The sequence below is a fragment of the Astatotilapia calliptera genome, chromosome 15, assembly GCF_900246225.1.
Source record: "Astatotilapia calliptera chromosome 15, fAstCal1.2, whole genome shotgun sequence".
NCBI lineage: Eukaryota > Metazoa > Chordata > Actinopteri > Cichliformes > Cichlidae > Astatotilapia > Astatotilapia calliptera.
In genome coordinates, this window is record NC_039316.1 from 4,963,188 (window position 1) to 4,986,562 (window position 23,375).

The 23,375-nt window shown below is 39.9% G+C and overlaps 1 protein-coding gene across 1 annotated transcript; it reads right to left on the minus strand.

The window, feature by feature from the left end:
* Positions 1–625: 625 nt before the first annotated feature.
* Positions 626–20,607, minus strand: stum (stum, mechanosensory transduction mediator homolog). Its single transcript, XM_026142853.1, has 4 exons — positions 18,461–20,607; positions 7,292–7,474; positions 4,824–4,832; positions 626–3,017 (listed from the first exon to the last, which is right to left on the minus strand). Exons 1-4 carry the CDS (start codon positions 18,669–18,671, stop codon positions 2,983–2,985), a joined length of 438 nt encoding a protein of 145 aa, XP_025998638.1. The 5' UTR covers positions 18,672–20,607; the 3' UTR covers positions 626–2,982.
* Positions 20,608–23,375: the final 2,768 nt, after the last annotated feature.

Below are 23,375 nucleotides of genomic sequence, written 5' to 3' on the forward strand. Positions count from 1 at the left end.
CCACTTTTCTATTTCATATGTCATAAGAAATGATTCGCGTACCTGTATTTAAAACGCTCTGAGGAGCATTTTTACTGTTTTCAGCAGCAAACAAATTCCACTGTTAAAATACAGTAAAGTGCTGTTGGTGAGATTTGCTATTGTTTAAACTCTAGTCAGTAGACTAGTCACAACCACTTCATTAGGTACACCTTGCTAGTAATGGGTTGGATCCACGTCTGCCTTCAGAACTGCCTTATCTGTTCGTGGCACAAATGCAACAAGTTGCTGGAAACATTTCTCAGAGATTTTGGTCCATGTTGACATGATAGCATCACCTAGTTGCTGTGGATTTGTTGGCTGAATCTCCTGTCCCATCACATCCCAAAGGCGTCCTATTGGATTGAGATCCGATGACTGTGGAGGTCATTTGAACTCACTGTCATGTTCAAAAATCGATGACCTCGGCTTTGTGAGTTATTCTGATGGAAGTAGCCATCAGAAGACGGGTACACTGTGGCCACTGTGGAGGCTGTGGTCTTTAAACAATGCTCAGTTGGTACTCAGCAGCCTAAATCTTTTAAAAAAGGCAGGATGGATTCATGCTTTTATGTTGCTTATGCCAAATTCTGACCCTACCATCTGCATTTTGCTGCCGAAATTGAGACTCATCAGACAAGGCAACATTTTTCCAATCTCCTAATGTCCAATTTTGATGAGCCAGTGTGAGCTCTAGTTTCAGTTTCTTGTTTATAGCAGACATGAGTGGCATGAGTGCTGTGGCCCATGTGCGTTAAGGTGTAGTGCATTCAGAGAAGGTTATTTGAGTTAGTGTTGCCTTCCTATCAGTTTGGCCATTGAAATCTGGCCATTCTCTGATCTTGATCTTCATCTTGACCATGTCTGCATGCCTAAATGGACAGAGTTGCTGCCATGTGAGGTAAACCTAATGAAATGGCCAGTGAGTGATTGAGCTTTACAGTGTAACACTGCAGCTGTTTATTTGCTATTGTAAGGTCGTTTTATCATTTCTATCGTAATCTCTATAAGCTGTCTATTAATGTAAAACACATCCTGAAGCAACACTGACCTTGCACCACTCAGTTAAGTGATTGTTGTTGCAGTCAGTACCATTAACAGCTACACTGAAGACAAATGTCGGGCTGATTCATCGCTTTAAGAGTCTTTATTGTGGTGGCCCGCTCCCAGCTAAACCCTACCACTGCTCTCAGTCACACATCAACGAGAAACCAAACTTCACACCCACAAGAATCAGGTCTAAACATAAAATAGCTGATGGTGATTTAAACGTAAGCATTTTCAGTCCCTTAAGTCCTGGCTCTTGCCAAAGAAAAAACAGAACTCTATTATAACTTAAAAAATGTACACTAGCCGGCCATTAATGTTCTTCCCCGAAGGTATCTGCATTTAAAGTCTTAGTGATCAGGGAAAGAAATAGGGTATAAATGAACCTGATTTTATTAATTATTTCCTGCCAACACACTTAATAATTTTGATCTAGTACACTGTTTTTCATTGTCATTTACTATATTTTTATTTTTTATAGCCTTTTTGACTTGTTATACTCTTGGGTATTTTTTTAAGGGAAATAGGGCAATGATGTGGTGCATGAGAAAGCTGATGGGGTATCATGGGAAAGGCTTTATTTGGCTCAACAATTCCACCGCAACTTACAGAGTGATGCACATTTCTCCCCCTTTTAGCTTCAGGACCACTTACACAGCTGAACCACATTCTTCAGTCTCCCTCTTGAATATTGCACACTATCCATCACACAAACGCACCACTTACGTTTGGCTGCATGTGACACGAAACAGTGAATTAATCAGCTTTAAATGTTTCTGATCTGATTGTTTCAAAAAGGGAGCTCGGAGTTTCTAATGGGAGGAGCTGGTGGCTTCCACCGACTCTCATCAATTAACAAACAATAGCTGTTCGAACATGGGCCTGTAACTTTATCTTCATCATAATGTGACAGACAGTGTGTCTTCCAGAGTGATTAATAGTGGGAGCTGATATTTTGAGACTGTTAATTAGATACAGTGCAGGAATAATGTGCTATATCCCTTTGGCACTGATTTACACATTTAAGAGGTATGAAAACTCAAATCAAATATTCATCAGGAAGAATGAATCATTTTTAACTCGGTTTTTCTCAGGTTTTTTTAGGCTCACTCACATCATGTGACCAGCAAAAAAACATATTAGCTTTATTAGCAAGGATAAGATAATCGCCTGGTTGCAGATTTTCAATCCATTGTCATGAGTTTTTACTCAGAGTTGAGTGAATATCGCGTAGCATGGTGTTGTATTTTAACCATGACATGCTCCACAGGAAGACGTGTGTTTCACAGCCCGGGCTCATGTGCTGTGATGTTGAGTTTTGGGATTGTTTTGTATGAAGATCGATGGACATACAGCGCTGTGGCTGTTACTGTATATCCTGACATTACATGGAGAAGACTAGCGATTTGATATTATAACAAAACTGTAAGGGAAAGGCCACAATACACTAGAAGCTAAGGCTAAAGGTAGTCTCTGATACAACATTTAAAACATGTGATAAAAAGTCCTGGGGCAGCTCAATCAAGCAGCTCACAAATTTTCCTTTATCCATATTTGGCAATTAAATCAAAGAACAATGAAAAAAATCCAACATCACTTTTATAATTACTCAACAAAGTCAACACATGTAGTTTTTATTCATTATTAATATCATTATTATCCCTTATATTTCTTGTGGCTGTAAATGCTAAGTATAATTTTCGGCAAACATAATGTGACCAATCAGCAGCCAGCGATTAAAGATTTCCATGAAGGGCAGCCTCTCGCTTCACTGTTCATTAATGAATCCATTCATCACGTCTCGGCCTCTACATGGTGTCAGCTCAAGGTCATTACTAATGAAAAAGTCACCTTTGGGGAGGTCAAAGAGGTCAAGCTGTCCGTGCGACCCACCAGCTAGCATGAGAGCGGCTTCCCTCACACATCCTGAGGAATGCCCTGGTCTCTGCAGCCTGAGGAGGGAGGGAACACAAGGCTCTCTATCATTTGGTGTCCCTGCTATCATTTTTAAAAAGGTTTTTAAATGCCCGCATGCAATTACAAATCATTCATTTTGAACTGTTGACAGCAGTCATGATTTTACTCTTCATTTCATTCAATTTGGCAAAATTGAAAGCGGAACTTGGCAGGACCCTGGTGGGGACTACCACGAGGCATGAGGGGCAAAACTAGGCTGCTTTGAATCCTGTGTTTGTTGGAGATACTTTTGCACAGCTGTTTCTGCATCTTTTTGCCATCACAGGTGGAGGTGAGCTGAACATGCTGGGCTTGGAGATAATAAAGCGCAAATAAGAGTCAATAGAAACAAGAACAGAGCTTCGGCATCAAGATAATGGCATGTGCCTATACTGCACAAGCAAGTTTAATACAGTTAAGCAAATGTACTGTGTTTGTGCAGCACAATACTTCCAAATAGACCTATCACAGAGGTTGGCAAGGTGCAAAGTGTAGTTTGCAGTGTTTTAGGTCTGCCGCACATTTAACCCAGAACTATAAACCAAGCATTATCTCTGCGGGGAGGGAGGAAAGGTAATGCTTATTTCCCCTATAGGAAAAAGCTCCAAATCTCCCCCAAAACCTACAGGATGACGGGGGAAGATGTTGAAACACTGTAAGCAGCAGCAGCAGCAGTGATGGCAGCAGCTTAACTCCTGGAAGAGTCTATGTATGCCCATACCCTCTGCATTAGAATAAGTACTGGCAGATTAGGTGCAGTACTGTGATTACGCGGTGTGTTGGATATATGTTAAAGTGGGAGGAGGGAGTCATGTGAGTGGAGCAGCAGACTTGGGTTTGTCTAACAGAACAAGCATGCAGACTTTGTTTAATGTTGTTATCCATGACAAATAACTCAGAATCCACCAGTTGCCTGGAGTGTGCTTGTTCTAAATGCGTCTAACATTGCTTCATCCCACAGTCCAAAGACATGCATGTTAGCTTCAATCAGCGGTGTCCAAACCCAGGCCTCGAGGGGCGGTGTCCTGCAGGTTTTAGATGTGTCCTTGATCCATCACAGCTGATTTAAATAGCTAACTGACCTCCTCGGCATGTCTTGTAGTTCTCCAGAGGCCTGGTAATGAACTAATCATTTGATTCAGGTGTGTTTACCCAGGGTGAGATCTAAAACCTGCAGGACACCAGCCCTCGAGGCCTGGAGTTGGACAAGCCTGGCTTAAATGGTGTTTCCAAATGGGCAGGCATGGTTATCCAGGGATTTTCCTGGTCCTTCCAGCCCTCCTTACCCTGAAGATGGACAAGCAGTTAAGAAAATGCATGGTTAACTCTGGGAATGAGAACTGAGCATTCTTGTGGAGCTCTTTAATCACACACACCATGGGTAAACTCAGCTCAGTTAGTAAAGCCGTCACTAAGCTTTTAGTCATATTACATGGTGCGATACCATAGTTTCGAATCAGGTATGTCGGATTAAACATGGCTGGATGTGTATGAACATTTACTGAGCTTAGCAGACCAGGCTCCATGACAGCTCAGTCCACTGATGAGCAGGACGTTGTCACACAAATAGAAAGCAGTGAGTTGCCAAACTCTTGCTGCCAAGATCGTGAGAACGTTCCGATTTGTGTTGAAGTCCTTTAAGGGTAACTGTTTGTTTCTGGCTTACAATAACTGTGTTAAATTTAGAAAAAAAAAAAGCTCGCTGTTCGCTATTTCTTTGACTTGCTTCTACATCCTCCGCAGTTTTATTAACTCAGTGGGGGACTGTTGGTTGTAAAAGAAGGGAAAAAAGAGACACCTACCATCAGAAACTTTCGTGAAGGAGCAGCGTAGAGGGGGAGAAAAGAGACAAGAGACGGTTAGTGAGAACACGTTTCACTGTTTTTAAGGTGATGTGTGAAGCTGACAGCACTGATGTAGTTCAAAGAAAACAGTTCAGTATGAACTATGAAACCCTTTTGAGCTACAAATAAACGCAGCAGTTTTGGGGGTAACGTAAACATCCTCACTGTTGAAACAAAATGAGTTTTTATTTTAGTTTAAAAGTTATTGTTTAACAGAATAATCAGTTATTTATCATCTCATATTTATTAAATATTATAATCAGTATTTTTTTGTACTGGAGCAGTGGTGGCTGACAATGATCATCTGTATGCTTAAGTAGATATTCCAGTAATAACCATAAATCATTTGTAACTTGCAGCATTTCAAATTAATTTAAAGTTTGTCTGTTTTTTTTTTTTTAAACTTATTTTTCTTTAAAAGCAAGGACATTTGGAAGTGAGCTCAAACATCTGAGTGGCAGGGTACATTACATGATCAAATGAACACATTTACAGTAACATGACCCTCATCCACTGGATCGATGGGATGAGAGATGGAGACGGGAACCAGTGAAAACCAAAAACTGAAGAAGAAACTGAGGTGGCGAGGAAGACTGGGGAGCGGGCAGCGAGTGGGAGGAATTATGTGAGAGTGAGCAGGAAGGAGAGGAAGAGAGGAAGCAAAGATATGAGAAGATCAAACAGGAACAATCACTGGATGGAGAAAAAAGGCAGATGGAAGGCGATCAGTGGGAGGGAGATAACACCACGATCATTAGATAGATGGGAAAAAAAGAAGAGGGCGGCAGCCATGTATGTGGAGCTGGAGTTATGAAGAGAGAGGAAACTGATCATATACAGCACAGGCTCATTAGAGGGAGAGAGGGAGGAAGCTCACACAGAGACCACATTTTCAGAGGCATTAAATGCATAGAGGAAGAAAGCTGAATCAGCCCATACGAGCATGAACTCTCAAAGCTACCGCGTATTGTGGTAATGAATAACTGAATAACAACTGATCTTCTAAATAAACAGCCGGCATTATTTCAGTCCAACTGGGAAACAGTCATCTTATGCAAACCCGAATATTCAACATGCTACCAGAGAATGATTTTTACAGTAACAGTTGCAGAAGATGTGTGCCCAGAGGCCTGAAAAACAGCGGGGATCAGTGAACAAAAACACACCGGGGGGGGGGCGCTCACTCCCACACACACACAATTACTGTACCTCGCGCACAACAAACACGCACGTTCTCGCAGGCGTGTGCGAATCGATACACTCTGGTGGCGCAGGCAGGCAGCAATTAGGCTACCTCACATAAGGACACTTACAGGGCTGTGGATAATTCAAAGGCTGCACTGAGACAATGGTGACTCTTGTGCGTGTGTGTGTGTGTGTGTGTGTGTGTGTGTGCACTTGTTCATGCATCAGTGCCTAAGGAGAGGCTGAGTTCCTGACAGAGAGGGTGGTAAAATTACCCAACCTTTTCATGTCTGTTCTCTGCATCTTTCTTTCTTTCATGTTTCTGCACGATTTATGTAAAATCCTTTGAACAACTTTGTAATCCAGAGCCACTGATTGCATCCCTTTGCAACACAGGCCTTGAAGGATAATGCTGCTATTATCCTGCTTTATTTTATTTTATTTTTGTTTTTTTCACCAATAAAAACCACAGAAAAGACCCAAACCAGCAACAAATCTCACCGAGCGCCCTGGTTTCCAGCTGATCATACAATTCTTTAAAAATGGGTCGTAATTATGTTATTTCATTTTTCGGCTCTGCCACGTCTTGAGGATGCAATATTTAGCTTTGATATTTCCTAAGTGAAATAAAATAAGTTCTGCTTTAACAGCAGCAGGTCAGTGTTAAATAACTAAAGATAATTTACTGGAGGGCATTTAGTGCAAACAGAGTAATTTTTGGAGCACATGGGAGGGCTTTGGCTGCCATCAGCGATGGCTGATTTGGGCCAGACCGGTGAAACTCCCCTTTCTGTCAGTGTAAATAAATTTAACTACACATTTAACCCATGAAATAACTCAATATAAGGAAAAGAAGTGTAATTTCAACAGTATGTCTGAGTTTTTTGACATGACAAAGAAATGTTTCGTATTAAATGAAAGAAATCTGTGCTTAAATGGTAAGAACAAAATCTGTTAAATTACAGGAAAAAGTTCCAGTAGCTCATTGCCCAGATTGTCCTGTAATTTTAAACAAAAGTTTCTGTTAATCCACAGATGATCCACAGAAAAACACAAATCAAAATTTATGCTAATTTATTTTAACCATTCAGAGGGCCAGATCGGACTCTTTACTGGGCCAATTCTGGTCCCTGGACCTTATGTTTTGCTTGCTGAAACTAACTTTAAAAGTGCATGTGACACATGTGGAGAAAAGAAAGCAAAGGGGAAGACAAACACAGACACTAGTAGCTGCTACTGACTTGCCAGGATGACCATGTCCATTCCCCAGAAGATGCTCATGATCCATCCGACCATGATAACAGCTGTGAGGATCTGAATCAGGGCTGCTGCTACGTTGAGCCAGAATACACAGCAAACACCTCGCTCTGAGATCAGCTCACTGCGAGCGCCGCACAGCACTGTGAACGCTGAGATGAAGGTGCCTGTGGGAAAAACACCACAAGTCATACTGTTACCAAAAACAATCCAAGAAGTTATTGTTTTAACAGTTCTGATGTACTTTGCTATCAAATATCTCTGCGATGTTTATAGTCCGACATGATAAAAACCTTTGAGGAGTTTTCCATTCTGGTTAATCTCCAGCGAGGCCAAAACAGACTCCGGATGAAATGAACCAGAAAGGGTTTTTTTTATTGTTTCAAATAGAAACATCACACAGGTAAATTGCACTTACACAACTTAGTGCTTTGAGACAAATGCGGATATATTGAATGCAATAAGCCTTCAACAAAATCATGTGGAGTAATTTGTAGACAGCTATTCAGGGCATGAGTACACTTAAAGGACCTTAAATGTACATGAATGTGCAAAAGTCTTGAGTCACCCCTAATTTTTTTAACATTTTAGTTCTGAAGAGCCAGATTGTTTTGTTACTTTTTAAGGGGTCTCAAGCAATAGTTCTCCAGACTTTCTGAAGGTCTTTCAAAGGTTTTCTTTGGACATTGGCTGCTTTTCCACTCATTTCCAGGAAAGTCCTGAACAATCTATGCAAGAATGCCAAAACATGACACAATTGGACAGATATAAAATAGATAATTCTGTACCAACAAGCTGATTCCCAAAGAATCAGAAATTTTCTCAGTGGAAGTTTAGCTCTCAAGAAGCTAACCTAAAGAAGGAAAACTGGAAGTATCAGTCATGGACTGACCTCCCCAGAAACCGGACCTCAACATTAGTGAAGCAGTGTGTGATCATCCAGGAAAACAGCTTTGAATGTCCTTCAAGAAGCCTGGAGAATTATTCCTGAAGACTTCTTAAAGAAATTACATCAAAGCTTGTCTAAGAGACTTCAGGTTGTGTTGAAGGTCGTTAGATCTGTGCAAACGAGGGGTGATATAAGACTTTTTTGCAGTACTGTATTTACAAAATGTTATGGTAATCCATCAAAGAATTACAGTCTGCTACAGTAGTGAACCAGAACATCTCTCTTTATTGGTTTGAAACACACAATCACGGTCATGGACAGTAAATGCTGCATTTCTTCTCAGCACTGCATCTGTACTTAATCCCTGAAGAGAGATATGAAAGATTTTCTGTGACTGCAGCTGTCAGTCGTAACATTACTCCCCGCCAGAGATGGGCAGTAACGCGTTACTGTAATCTGATTACTTTTTTCAGGTAAGGGATTACTATTGCAAAAACGGTAATTAGATTACCGTTACTTTCCCTTAGGAACGCTGCGTTACTGCGTTACTAAAACCGTGATTTTTTGCGAGAATGTCTCATGACAGTGACGTAAGCGAGTGCGACGTTCGTGACAACAGCTGTGTGCAGATCAACAATGGATAATATATCGAGTGCGGGAGAGAGTATGAGCGTGCAGCGTTTAAAGCGTGGAAGTACTGACCTTACTTTGAGTTTGATTCCATAAAAAGTGACAAAAACATTAGTGTCCGTTGTGCGTGGGAAGAAAACTTCTTTTTACAGCGAAAAAAACCCCCTGAACTTCCAAGCAAGTACCGAGTGCACAACCACGTAATGGGAAACTCACAGAGAAACACAAAAAAAAGAATTATTTTATGTTCTGGAATGTGCAGAAAATAAGTTTAAATGTTAAACAAATTTCTTCCAGTCAGAGAATGTTGCATATAATTAAATCTTTGCTTGATGCATAAAGTTAAAAGATTAAAACTAATAAAACAAGTTTTAAAAAGAGACTTTTCCATTTGATTACATTTTGTATGCTGGATTATGTAGAAAAAGTAGAATTGGGCTGAAAGATCTATTGCTTTATTACCTATTCAGGTTGTAAATCATGTTTTTAAAAAGTAACTAAGTAACTAAGTAATTAATTACTTTTGAAAATAAGTAATGAGTAAAGTAATGGGATTACTTTTTTGGGGTAGTAATCGGTAATTAGTTACTGATTACTTTTTTCAAGTAACTTGACCAACACTGCTTCCCGCTGTACTGCATCAGGTCCAATATGAACAAAAGAAGGAACTTATAAGCCTTGAACTTAAATCAGTGTCATAAGAAACACTTAAAATGTGAAAAATCATCTTTTTGTTTTAGTTTCAGGACCCTTGTCCCATCCCAATTAAGAAAGCAAAATCACCGTAAACAATGATTTTGTAAAGGTGAACAGGTGTGAAATGTGTGTGTTTAGTTAGTTTGTTTGTTTGCTTGTTTTAATCAATTTTAAATCATGCTTTTTATTTGTTTTTGTTTCTAATGTCTCTGTAAAGCACTTTGAATCACCTTGTTGTTGAATTGTGCTATACAAATAAATTTGCCTTGCCTTGCCTTGCCTAAAGCCTGTTTGGGGTTTGTTTGTTGTTTTTTTAAATTCAAGTACAACAATAGTTGTTATCTTAATATTTATTCAAACTTTCAGAAATGAAAAGTGGTAGATTACTGTTAACAAAAGAAATTTGACTCACTGCTACTGTGTAGCAGTAGCAGTGAGTCAAATGATTGAGCTTAAATGTGCAGTCACCCCCTCAGAGGCCCATTCTGGGCTAAGAAAAACCAGCACTTCATTTTATGCATTCAGTTTTGTTTTTTTATTATTATTATAGGAGCAGTTGAGAGCTGCCCAATTTCTAAGATGTTAAAAGCACTAATAGTATTAATATAACGTAGTAAAAGTAGTAAAACACTTATTAAAACAGATTTATTTACTTGTTTACTCTCAGTACTTCGTCAGATCTCTGTATACAGTAAAGATGTGCATGGAAATAAAAGCAGCTGTATAAGGTGATACAACCAGTCACACCTGAAGAGCAAAATGTTTCTCTCTGCCGCAGAGAAATAACTAAAGCTAGACTAAAGAAGCTGTTCTCTATGTTTTGTTTTGGGGTGTTTTTTCTGTGTCTAAGAGAGAGAGTCAGTACTTAAGGTTTTCCCGGTGGCAGGTACCTGGCCATTGCAGCGATGTCTCTATGCCCTGGAGAAAAAGCACATATACTGGCTGTTTGTAATAGAGCTGAAACAGGATTATCTCAATGTTCAACTCTTATCTGTCTGAATTAAGTCCAGTCGCACTCCTTATTCTGCTATCTGAAAGCCTGGAGACCATCCCCTGCACAGTAAATGCTCTGTGTGAAACTGTATGCACGAGTTTGAGCATCCACGTATACAACTCTGGAAACCTTCTGGGTCCAGTTTTTCAATGAGTGCATAAAAACTAAAATCAAAAAATAAACCTATAAACAGAAGACAAATTCCATTCTTGTGACATTTGCAGAATATAAATGCTCAGATTAAATCATTTTGCAGACTTGTGGATTTCAGACCCACAGTGTTTAAAGTAAAGATGCTGCAGATGTCATATTTTAATTAGGTCATATTTACTCACAAGTTCTTGTTGAGCTTAAAATAGCTGATAGTATAGTATTTTCTCAAAGTCACAACACCAAAGAACCTTTTTAAGACCTAAAAAAGCCTAAATTGTTCAAACAATCAGCTGATGCTCCGGCTTGCTCTCCGCAGGCTTTTTGTAAAGACTAAATACTGTGAATATTGCATGCGACATAAGAAATGCCTGGTGGGCGTTGTGTGCATCATGGCCTTGGCCCTTCCCTTTCTGCCAGCTCCATTTCTTGTCACATTGGTGAATTTCAAATAACACAGCAAGCAGAACAGGTGGGGGGAGGGAGGAGCAGGCTCTGCCAGGCTCTGCCAGGCTGCCGGCTGTGTGTGCTTTTTTTTTCTAAGTAGAAAGGAAAGGCCAGCTCATGTATAAGTTAGTTTCTCACTTTTTTCTCTGTTTCATTTTCTTTTTCTCTCTCTCTCTCTCTCTGCTTCAAAATTTCCATCCAGTGTCAGTCTCTTTCATTAACTATGCATTTGGAGACAGTTGTATCGTGGTGAATCTTTCAACAGAAGCACTGCCAGATTGTCCGAGCACATCTGATGAATCTGAATGACATAAAATGTAATATTTACTCTCACAAGGCTTATACTTGACTGTCACAGAAAAGTAAGATAAGTAAGTATATAAATTGGTGGAAAGGAAGAGATGAACCCTCATATTTTCTTTGCTCATTTCAAAGCCTCGAGCAGAAAGAGCAACAGCGGGCTAAAATGAGAGTCCATCCAGGACCGACGTGGTCTGATCAGGAGCAGAAATTTTCAGGTCACAGAGGCCACACCCACCAGCAGATGCTCTGGCTGCCTTAGGTGCTGCCCACCTCCAGACATTAGCTGTGATTGACAGCCAGCTGGTAGCTGAATGGTTACGCATCACTTCCGTCAGAGTTTTGGCATGCACAGAAGGATTTCTATGGTCTGTTTAGTTTTACTTCTTCTGCATGACTTCCAACGTCAGCGGTCTCTGTCAGGTACTGTTCACATGTGTCGCTTTCACTGGATGCATTATTAGGTACACCTTACTAGTACTAGTTTGGACCCTCTTTTACCTTCAAAACCCCTCAATTCTTCAATACTTAGGTAGGCTGTGGCATTTTGACAGGCTGTCAATCTGTCACAGGGCTAACCTGCCATGACAGCACAAATCAAGGGTGATCAGACCAAGCAGCCTTTATTGTTCAGTTGTAGCCTTAGTTTCCTGTTCTTTTCTGACAGGAGTAGTGTGGTCTTCTGCTGCAGTCGCCATCTCTTTCCTGGTTCGACATGTTGTGCATTCAAAAAAACAAAAAAAAAAAACAAAAAAAACAATTTGGAGTATTTGTTTGGCTCAGCACACCAAAACCTACAAGTTCATTCTTCGAAATTAAGAAATATTTGAATCTGAGAAAGCAGGATAATGAAGGATAACTGAATGTAAAACCAAAACAGTCAACTGAAAGATACTAAAATGCTATAAGAACTGCAGAGTTGGGCTCTTCGAATTTATCAGTGTGTCACTTTGTCAAATAAAACCACATTGATTAAATAAGTTTAAATTAAGTCAAATTATTAAGTCAAATTATCATTTTGGCATTAATGATCACTTGCCAAGTGAATATTACCATGAATCCGTCTAATAAGAGGATTTTGCATAGGGAAAAAATTATATAACTTTAAATATATTTCCAAAATTATTATATGTTGGATTAATTCTTAGATCAAAACTATCAAAACAGTAAATTGATCAGTGGAGAGCATTTTAGTCAGCATGTAATCAAAGAGCACAGAGCTAACTATAAGGAAAATACTCCGCTAAATAATTGCAGCTGGGCAAAATCTGAACAAATATATGTGCTTAACAATATACTTTGCTTAACAATATACGTTGAGCTGATGCAATAATAAAGTCAGAATAAATCTTTCAGTTTTTTGCTAGAGAAATCCAACAATCCTCTAGGTGCGAAAAGCTCTTGGCTTCGTTGTATGTCGCATGTGGGATATTGTGAGTACGTACATGCGTGTTTGTGTCTATGTGTGTCAGTAGATATTACCCAGACTAATTACTATAATTACACAGAGAACTCTACAAAGCACCCACTGGTAGTGTGGGAGGTTAATGATGGAGTGTAAGAGTGTCAAGACAGCAAGAGAAGCAGACATAAAGGGAGAGAGAAAACAGGAAGGAAGAGAAAGGACCAGAACACAACGGAGGATGTGAACTGTAAAGCTGTGTTGATTAGATGAAATGGTACTTGCATACCAACTCAAAGTAACCAGTAATCAGGTGTATCACTTAAGTATCGAGGTACTCCACCTTTAAGGCCAGTCCACCTTAAAGCTGACAGGTGGAAAGGGAAAAGCTCCCCCTTTACATAGATGTGAAACTCCTCCTTCCATTGACTATAGTTTGCAAGTCTTAGATAAAGTTTTGTTGTTGTTTTTAAAAAAAAATTAAATATTGAGGGAAAAGAGAGAAAGAAAGATCATCAGGTAGTTCAAATCTAAAGAAAAAAAATGCATTCAGCATTTTCTTGTGAAAAAATGTGCCTTAAAATTACAATTTGTTAAATCTCACCACTCGATCTCAGTAGATTGCAGTCAACTCTCCTGTACTGGGTTTCATGGGTAGCTGGTGTACGTATTTTTTTACTCTGAAGGAGGCCGTAAAACTTTGTTGAAGGAGTTTGATACAAGTCAGTAACTTATATCACAGTGATATTGAGGTGACCTGCTGAGGATATACTGAACCTCTCTGTCAGTAAGTGCTACAGTTTTTGCCACTATTAGCTGCTCTTATCCTCTTTTACCTGCTGTTAGCCTCTGTTAGGTGCTCTTAGGCTCTTTTATCTTTTGTTAGCCTCCGTTAGCTGATCATAGCCTGTTTTACCTGTTGTTAGCCCCTGTTAGGTGCTCATTGCCTTTGTTTGCTGCTCTTATCCTCTTTTACGTGTTGTTAGCCTCTGTTAATTGTTATTAGCTTATGTTAGCTGCTCTTAGTCTCTTTTACTTGCTCATAACCTCTGTTAGCTGCTCATAGCTTCTGTTAGCTGCTCTTAGCCTCTTTTATCTGTTGTTAGCCTCTGTTAGCTGCTTATTGCCTCTGCTGCTCTTATCCTCTTTTACCTGCAGTTCTCTAAAGTAGATAAAACATTGCTAGACCTGAAGAGTTAGCAAACTATCATTCAGTGTAATTAAACTGTCTATCAGAGAGTAAGTGTGCTTTTTATGACACTCAAGCTTAACATTAGCTCTTGGAATGTTAGTTTATAACCAGTGTTAGTGTAACATGATACAAAGAAACATGTTACAGTAATCGCATAATATTTTTCAGTAACAGTTACAATTTATGTGGTTACTCGTGTTATAAGGGTTCTTCAGTTATCTGCAGGCTGGGTGGATAGAAAGAAAACATATTAATAAAAAACGTCTAAACAATTAGATATGAATCAATGTATATTTCTGTGTACAATATTCTTTTTCTTTCTATCAAATGACCTCAAAAAATGGTGAAGTGGGCTGACTTAATCCCTAACTAAAAGTACCATATATTTATTTATTTTGTAAATAAGAGCAGTTGTGCACTGAACACACTGTTATGTCACCCACGTGTTAGACCAGTGACAACTGATTCATTTTGTGCACTGACTTTTAGATACCACACGATTTTTAAAATAGTTGCTGCTGATTGGGTAACACTTCTGACAAAACCACCAAAGGAAAAACAAACATACTTCATAGACAGTTGCACAGTCTTTCAGTGAAATGTTTTTCAGCCTGCAGCCATTTGCAACGCATTTTTAGGCTGAACCTGCCCCTGACTTTTAAGGAGTATCACCTCACTGGACATATTGCTTTTGTTACTCAGCGCATCTTTGCCAGTGTTGCTTTTAAACTCAAAAGTCACGGGTTATAACAAAACTATGGATAACATTCCCTCCCTTGCAGAGTAGCTAGCCACCTACTACTAAAGAACTTCAAGCAGCTTTACATGTTTTTGTGTTTGCAGCCAGTAAAGTGTTAGCAAAACAGCATGTCTTTGGCTCAATTGGCTTGCCCTGTGAACACATATTTAACATGAAACTAAGTCAAATATCCAGGTCAGCCTGTGCTTTGTCGCCCTGCTCTCTTCCTTGTCATACATCGTTTGAATTTGTTGGAGGATGACACATTCTGTCTTAGCAAATATAAAGTCCTCCGTTTAGAGAAAGCTAATGACAACAAGCAGCATTCTCGGCTCTGGTGACGAGAGAGCATGTAGCTCTCGGTTAGTCCCTCTCCAATTGAATGACCCAAGCTGGCAAGCTAACGATCTCTAGTATCTAAATTAGACCAAGAATGAACGCCAACCTGAGTGAAACAACGATTATTAACATGTACCTGTTTTTATAAAAAACATTCATCACAAACTCCAATTCTTTTTATATTCATCATTTCCTGCAAATATGATGCAACATTCTCTATTTCTGTTGGTTTTACATGTCAAATTCAATGTATTGAATGTATTCTTTATGTGACAGAATTTAGTTTGAGCGACCACTGAATACAGAATAAAGAATGAGGAAAAGCTGCCAGATGCCAAAAAATGCTAATCGAGGGTTGTTGTTTTTTTCTAGTATCAGAAAATGTAATGCAGTTGCAGAAATGGGACTGACAAAAAACCCATACACTACTGGATTATGTTTTAAATTAGTATTTTTAATGAAAACGTGTGCACTATGAGCATTAATCATGCAAATTGCTTTTGCCCAGTGCTGTAGACAAGTGAGACTGAGTGGAGTAAGAGAGGAACACTGCTAATTTTAGTGCAAGTAAACACATGAAAATTCAGACACGAGATATCAACAGAACTCAGCAACGACACACTGCAGTGTCTCTAATATTACATGCAGTCAATCTCACAGGAACACACACACTGAGAGGACTAAGTCATATATTCACTTAAGTGTTTTAAAGCTTCACACTTTCCTCTCCTCTTATGGCAAATATCGTAATGCAACCAGTGACCCGGAGTTTCTTCCACAGTAAGTGTGCGTAATTATTTACAGCTCTTGTATCAGTTTACACTGAAGCTGCTAACAGCTTGTGTGGTACTCGCCTGTAGTTTTTAACTCAGTCTCTGTTACATTGCTGGGATGATATAAGATTCTTGTTCTTAACATGTCAGCAGGCAGAGGTGGGGTTAATGCAAAGTTTAATCACGTAGGCTTGTGAGACAGAGGCTGTTTAAATCCTGAAAGTCAACACAGAGGTGTAGTCGTTGATTTTAGAGGCTGAGGAAACACGTCTGGCTAGATTTGAGCCTACTAGTCAATATCCACATGATATGTGAACTGCCTACTATGCATGAAATGGTTTGACTTTGACACCACTGTTACACAGCTCCGTGCAAAGTTTTTACACTTGATCTGTTTGCGGAGATTAAATAAATGGTATGTAACATGTTAAATATTCAGCTTAAGAAGTACTATTAGACATACTTTGTCACATTTGAAAGACTCAAGGCAGGCCGGCTGCTTTATCTCAATGCTTTTGACTCAAGGACAAGTGTGCCCCAACAATCAGACACAAAGGAGAATCTTTTGTCTTTAAACAAACCTGGAGCGGATCTTTAGGTTTCTGTAGTAATAGTGCCAGAGATGTCATACCAATAATAGTTACTACTGCGCCAGGTGCTGTATCACCTGTTATCCTGACCTGTTGTACCTTTGCATGAACATGAATGTCTGGGAGGCTTTGGCTCATGTCCAAATTCAATTACACATTTCTAAATTTTATTTTGTCGGCAGGCTGAATAGATCGAGACGCTCTTTTCAGTCCCAGTCAGTTAGAGCCAAACTACACACACACACTGCCATGCATGCATTGTGTTCATTTTAGTCAGGGTTGTCATGGCAACAGCTATTCAATGAAATGTCAATGCATTCAGGCAAACTGACACACATACACGCACACACACACTGTAAACACACGCTCTTCGATGAAGGGCTGCCGTGCTACTTTCCGCACATATTAGGGATCAATTTTGTGCTCCTGTCAAGAAAAGGGAAAACAGGTCAGCGGGGGTTTGCTGACCCTGTTGTAATGTTTGTGGCAGTCTCGAGGAGTCAACAATTCAACACTTAAAGAAAGGTGGCAGCAAACAGAGTCCTGAATGTGAGTCAAAAGAGAGGAAAATAGGAATGAATGTGAGAAAATAGTTGGGATTTGAAGGCTATTTTTAGATGGAAGTATAACAAATAAACACGGCGAGAGTAGGGAGGAGTATGAATCCCATGAGATATGCCCACTAGATCAGAGGGGGAGGAAATGTGGGGAGGGGGAAGGCTCTCCCTTGGTTATTTGGTGAATTGAGCTCAGGTATGTTCCTTATAACTGATTTTTTCCGCATGTCACCAAATCTTTTTCCTCATAGTGACTTTCACTTTATTGCTTTCTACATATTCTACTTTTTCTTGAAATCAGCTCCTGACGTTCTGCTGCGTTTGAATCAAACCACTGAACTGATGAGTAAACAGCTGTGTGTGAATGCCGGGGTGCGGACGCGTGTGACTAAATGTCTTTCAAAGCCTTATGTAGCAGTATTAATTTGTTGACAGCCGCTCATTATATCTGTATTTGTGTGTGCGCGTGTATCAGTCTGGCGGCGGCGGTGGGCTTTGTTATGTAGTGGCGATGAGCGTATCTGTGTGTCATTAGCTACCAGATGTTACATAATGTGACAAAGTGGAGGAATTAGATGGAGAAGGCAGAACAGAAGGCAGAAACACCCTTCCATTAGCTAATGAGCTGCAAACCCGGTCAATGTCTGCTTAGAAATACACACACAGCGAGACCACCGGCTTCATCACACACCTGAGAATGTGTGGGTGAACTGTGCACACATTAAAGTGAGTCAGACTCAGCTCTGCTGCTTTGTTGTCATTTAAATTCATATTTTAGTTTTCTTGTTTTGGGATTTTTTGCTACAGATTTAACTAAATGTGAAATGCCTTTAAATGTATAAAATCCTTTTTTTAAAGTTTCAATTTGGATAAATCTACAAGTACTATGCTGTCAGCTCCAGGAGCTTAATTCAGCTCTTTCATACACTTTTGTAGTAAGAAAAAACCCATTTCTAAATAACATATTAAAAGAAAAAAAATGCAATTTGTGTCCAATCATCAATTTGTGATGATTAGTTATGGATTTGTGTATCATGTGATTCCCATAACATGAGCTTTGTATGAAAATGACACATGTTGAGTGTGTCCTCAGTGAGGATGTGTCTACCTGCTGTGATGATGTAGCTGCATGGACTTTATTAACACCTGGCAGACTGAGCCCGTGTGCTTCTTACTGTAACACAATGTGTGAGTGGGGTCTTATTCTTAGCACGTTTCTCACACATTTATGGAAGTAGTCAGGAAAATACAAGCAGGGAGACTATTTTTTTCACTCCTCTGAGTTTTCTGATCTAATTCATGTAGTATTTCTTTTTTCTTTTTGCCTTTACATTTGTACACCTCGTCTTGTGAGTTTGCTGACTGTTTGCACCTGAGCCCCAAACCAAATCAAAAACCAGGTGAAATTAGAGGGAATTAGAAAAGGAAAGAAAAAGAAAGTGTGATTTATCTTACCAAGTCCAGGTATGAAGGTATTCAGAAAAAGACAGATGACCGCCAAGGGGAAAGGCATAGTGGGAATTGCAGCTCTCAGGGGGCCTTTCTTCTCCCTGACCTCCACCACCACTCCTCCACCTGCTGTAGGGCCCCCAGACATGGCTTTAGTCCCCAGATTATCATCTGTTTTGACACGCCCCTGCTCCGTTCCTCCGTCTTTCTGTGCCATCTCTCTTTTCTCTTTAGATTAAAAGCAGCTTCAGGTGAGTGGGTGAGATTTGTTTCCCCTGGATTAGGATTTAGATGAGGGCAAAAATAAATGTCAAAAATAGTTGTATCCACAGAGGATTAGCTAAATATTCAGCAGTTCATGTCATCAGCTGGCTCTCCACTCACAGCTTATGACACATTCACTGGCAAATAAACAGGAGCAGCAACAAGCTAGAAATGTGAATTTGTGGCAAAAAGGGTTAAACTGTTTATAGAAAAGCAATGCATATTTAATTTTATTTGAGATGAGATATATTTTTAAAGTCAGCTTAACAAATGTTCACACATATCCACGTCTCAGGAGAGCAATTGTCTTCAAGAACATATGAGGGAGATGCAGAGATTCGTCTGAAAAAGTAAATTTAAATCAGGGAAAAAAGTCTCAAACAAAGCAGAAGTTTCAAAATCCTGCAACTGTGAGTCCTTAAAAAGCACTGTGTCCATCATCAGAAGTCAGTGACATCGTCTGTTTGTTCCCATACATGTCCAGCATGTCCTTAAGGAAGCCTCCTTAAAATATTTTCAACATCTTCAGTAAAGTCCTCAAACTATGTGCTGCAATTTCTTATTTTCTTTCTTTCTTTCTCTTTTTTCTTTCTTTTTCTTTCTTTCTTCAGTAAAATCCTGCTAATCCTACACACCTCTCCAAGACAGAGAGCAGACAGCGCACACACCGACCCCCGTTTTTCTACTACGTCTCTCTCTCTCCCTCTCCCTGTTTTCTCTCCCTCTGTCCCCCTCCATTTAAAGGAACAGTGCCATCATTTGCTGCCTCTGAATGAAGTCGATCCATAAAGCTAATGCAAGAAATTACACACTGTTGCTTAAATTATCTTGCATGATGACCCTAAAGAAAACCTTTGCACGATTTTCCTGCAGCTTAATTCCAATCCAACTGATTACAGCCCAGTCCTTTTTGTTTACATTTATTTAATGTGTTCACACATCTCCACGAGCGCTTTATGTGAGCGTCAGATAATGGTTGAGAGAAGACACACATTTACAAATGTCCCCAGTCTGTAATATAGATAATTACAACTGATGGATTGTGTAATGATTGTGTAATTGCAGCGCTCATTTTCAAAGCTACCTGCTGTTCTTTCCCGTGAATACACAGCTGGGTTTACAGCAGGTTTACAAAACCGAGAAAGAAAGGAGAAGGACGGGAAGCTGAGACAAAGCAGATGAGGGATGAAAAAAAGAAGAAAACTCAACAGTGGAGAGCGAGCTCAGACGAAGAGACAATCACTGTCAGTATTTTCAGCTATGTAATAGCTGAAATACTGACATACCACCCCCCCACTCCTCCCCTGACTTCCACTTAATCCCCCATATCTCACTTTTCAACTTCTCTTCCTCATCTTCTTCACCACTTCTCCAGTCTGCTCGCGCGAGCTTTATTTAAACACAGTTGCAAATCTGCGAAAGCCTGAAATTAATCTCGGTCTCAGTTTTCATCTCTCTCTCTCCCTCTACATCTCTCTCTCTCTCATTTCTGTTTGGTTTCCTAGCAACCCAGGAAGCTGAAGGTAATTATACAAAAGATATTGATCTCTACTTTGTGGTCCCTCTCTATCCCCCTCCTATTTTTCCCATCTCTCCCACTAATTTCAGTTCAATCCCTACTTTTAATTTCCTCTCATCTCTGAATCACGGGCGGTGCTGTAACTGCCGACTCGGCTGTAGTTTTCTCTTTTGTTTTGGTTATGCAAAGCGGCATTATTATGTGTCTGAAAGTCCAGGACTCTCAGAAATCTGGACCGATGAACTCAGTCATCGTTGGATTGTTGAGCCAAAGGCATGTGGTGTATGCTTATTACCATGACAACATTACAGGAAAAGTAATACAGTGTTTTAAAAAAACAAAAAACATTTCATAATTTATTTACAGTGAGCCAATTGTAATCAAAAACAATTTCTCATTGTAAGAAAAATGTACATTTGAGCTACAACAGTTTAATACTACTGTTTGGATTCAGGTTATAAGGATATTCTGGCAGTTATACTCCAGTCTCTATAAATAGCTTGATGCAGATTTGTTGGCGCATCCGTGATATGAATTTCTGGTTCCACCACATCCCAAAGGTGCTCTATTGGATTGAGATCCAATTACCAGGGAGGGCATTTGAGTGCAGTAAACTCATGTTAAAGAAACCATTGTTGGATAATTTGAGATTTGCAACATGATGTGTTATCCTGCTGGAAGCAGCCATCAGAAGATGGGTACGCTGTGGTCATAAAAGGATGGATGTGGTCAGCAATACTAACCAAGTAGGCTTATTGCAGTGCAGTAGGGCCCAAAGGGTGCCAAGAAAATATCCTCAACCACCACCAGCCTGAACTTCGTGCTTTTATGTTGTTTAAACTAAATTCTGACACTTACCACCCAAATGTCACTGAAGGAATCATGAGTCATCAAACCAGACAATGTTTTTCCAGTTTTCTATTGTGACATCTGACATAAACAAGTCATTTTCACCCAGAGAGCTGCTACTCATTGGATATTCTCTCTTTGTGAGGCCATGCTCTGCAAACCCTCCAGACGGTTGTGTTGGAAATCCCAGCAAATACTCACCAGTCCATCTGGCACCAACAACAATGCCACATCAAATAAGATGTTCACCGTTCTTTCCCATTCTTATGTTCAGTTTAAATTTTAGCAGGTCACCATGACCATGTCTGCGTGCCTAAATGCATTGAATTGCTGGTATGTGATTGACTGATTAGGTATTTACATTAACAAGGAGTTGTGGTATCTAATAAAGCAGTCAGTGGCTTACACTCACACTACTGATGTAGTTTGGTTTGTTATCTTTCTTTAATTATAACAATAAATTAGCCTTCTTACAGTTCTTTTGTTTCTTACATCCCACAGCTGCATGACTCCTGTCATAGTTGAGATTGGGGAAAAACCAAACAGGGAGATGGTGAAAGCCGGTCATGGGTCATTAATCGCTACAGGAGTCGTGGTCACTTTGGCCTGTCGCTAGCTAAATCATAACACTGCATCAGCCACACAAACACTGTTTTTGAACATTTACTTTCCCATTAGTATATTGCATTCAAAATGTAAAGTAGTTTGCAATAAATAGCATTTTCCTCGCAACCAACAGGACATTATTTCACAAGTGCTCTTTATTTTTATAGCTAAAGTAGGTGTTCAGTAGCCATCTTAAAATGCCATTTTGGCTTTTAAAAGTTACACCAGGAGCTCAGAAAGATGTAGCTTTCTCATTTATCACTTCTCAAATGTAGCTGTTTGAGAAGTGATAAATGACCAACCTCAGACGGGTGATTTACAGTCTAATTTCCCTGCTGAGCACGTTAATAACCTTCTAATTGAGGGTGTCTGCAAGTAATACTTAACAGTGTGTGTATAAAATCTGCTTTGGAGGATGTCAGTTGTTTGTTTGTTTGCTATCATTTGTCTCTCTTTTTTCATTTTCATGTACCTGCAGCACACCCTGGTGTGTGTGTGTGTGGGGGGGGGGGGGGGGTGCATAGGCTTGCCACATGCAGTCACACTTTTGTCATGAACAAATGCTGCTTGAACATTCAGCTGTGTGGACTTTGACTTCTTTGTATATCTGTTTTGCTGCACACACACACACACACACACACACACACACACACACACACACACACACACACACACACACACAGAGTTTTGTTCTCTCAGGGTTTAATTTATGTTGATCCCATCTGTCAGGAAAAGCTGACATGACACACCAGCTATTTATACACGCCTCTATCTTCATGTGTGTTCCATGCATGTGTGCACATGCACGTGTGTGCGCTGCTGCCGCTGATGGCATCCCATTGTGTTCCTCACCTCAGACCGGATCACCACGGTGACTGTACACACTCTTTTCTCCCACCTTTCATCTCCATCCTTCGGCTGACTGGCTGGCTTTTATGTCTCCATGTTTTCCTTCTGTTTGCGTCTCTTAGTCGCCCATAACGCTGCACGAATTCCTCATTCAAGTGTATCACAGTGGATTGAGTTTTCACTCAGCTTTTAATGAACAAACATTCTTTTATTGTTTGGGTGAAACAGCAGGAACGTGCTGCAAAGATAGGCACACTGTGTTCAGCCCAAGGTTACCATTTTATGACTGTCATACCTCAGTGCGAGTTAGACTGCACTATTTTGTGCACAGAAGGCCGGGAAACATTCTGATGAAGTCTTGGAGACAAAATAGTGAGTGACATTTTACCTCAAACAACATTTCATTCAAAAAACCCCACAGATTGCATATAAAAATCAGGTGGACCTGCAGTAAAACATACCCTTCTTGATTCATGGTTTATTTAAAACTACATGGAGCCATAATTTACAAAACGAACATGTGTTTTACTTAGGAACTTGAAACTAGCCGCTATGACCATAAACACATCTGGAAAGCATTTACTGGGGTAGCAAATCAAGTGAACAGTAGGCTCATTTTACCATGAACACTGAGGAGTCGCCTCCTGCTGGCCTTCAGAAATAATGCAGGTTCAAGACACTTCACGAGTGGCTCACTCAGCACAAACTCAAGCCTTCTTGAAGTTATAACTTTAAATACTTTATTCTAGTGTTCACAGATACGTTGTTGTAATGATTGATTGTTGTTTGAGTTATTGTTGCTTTCCTATCAGCTGGAGTCTGGCCACTTTCCTC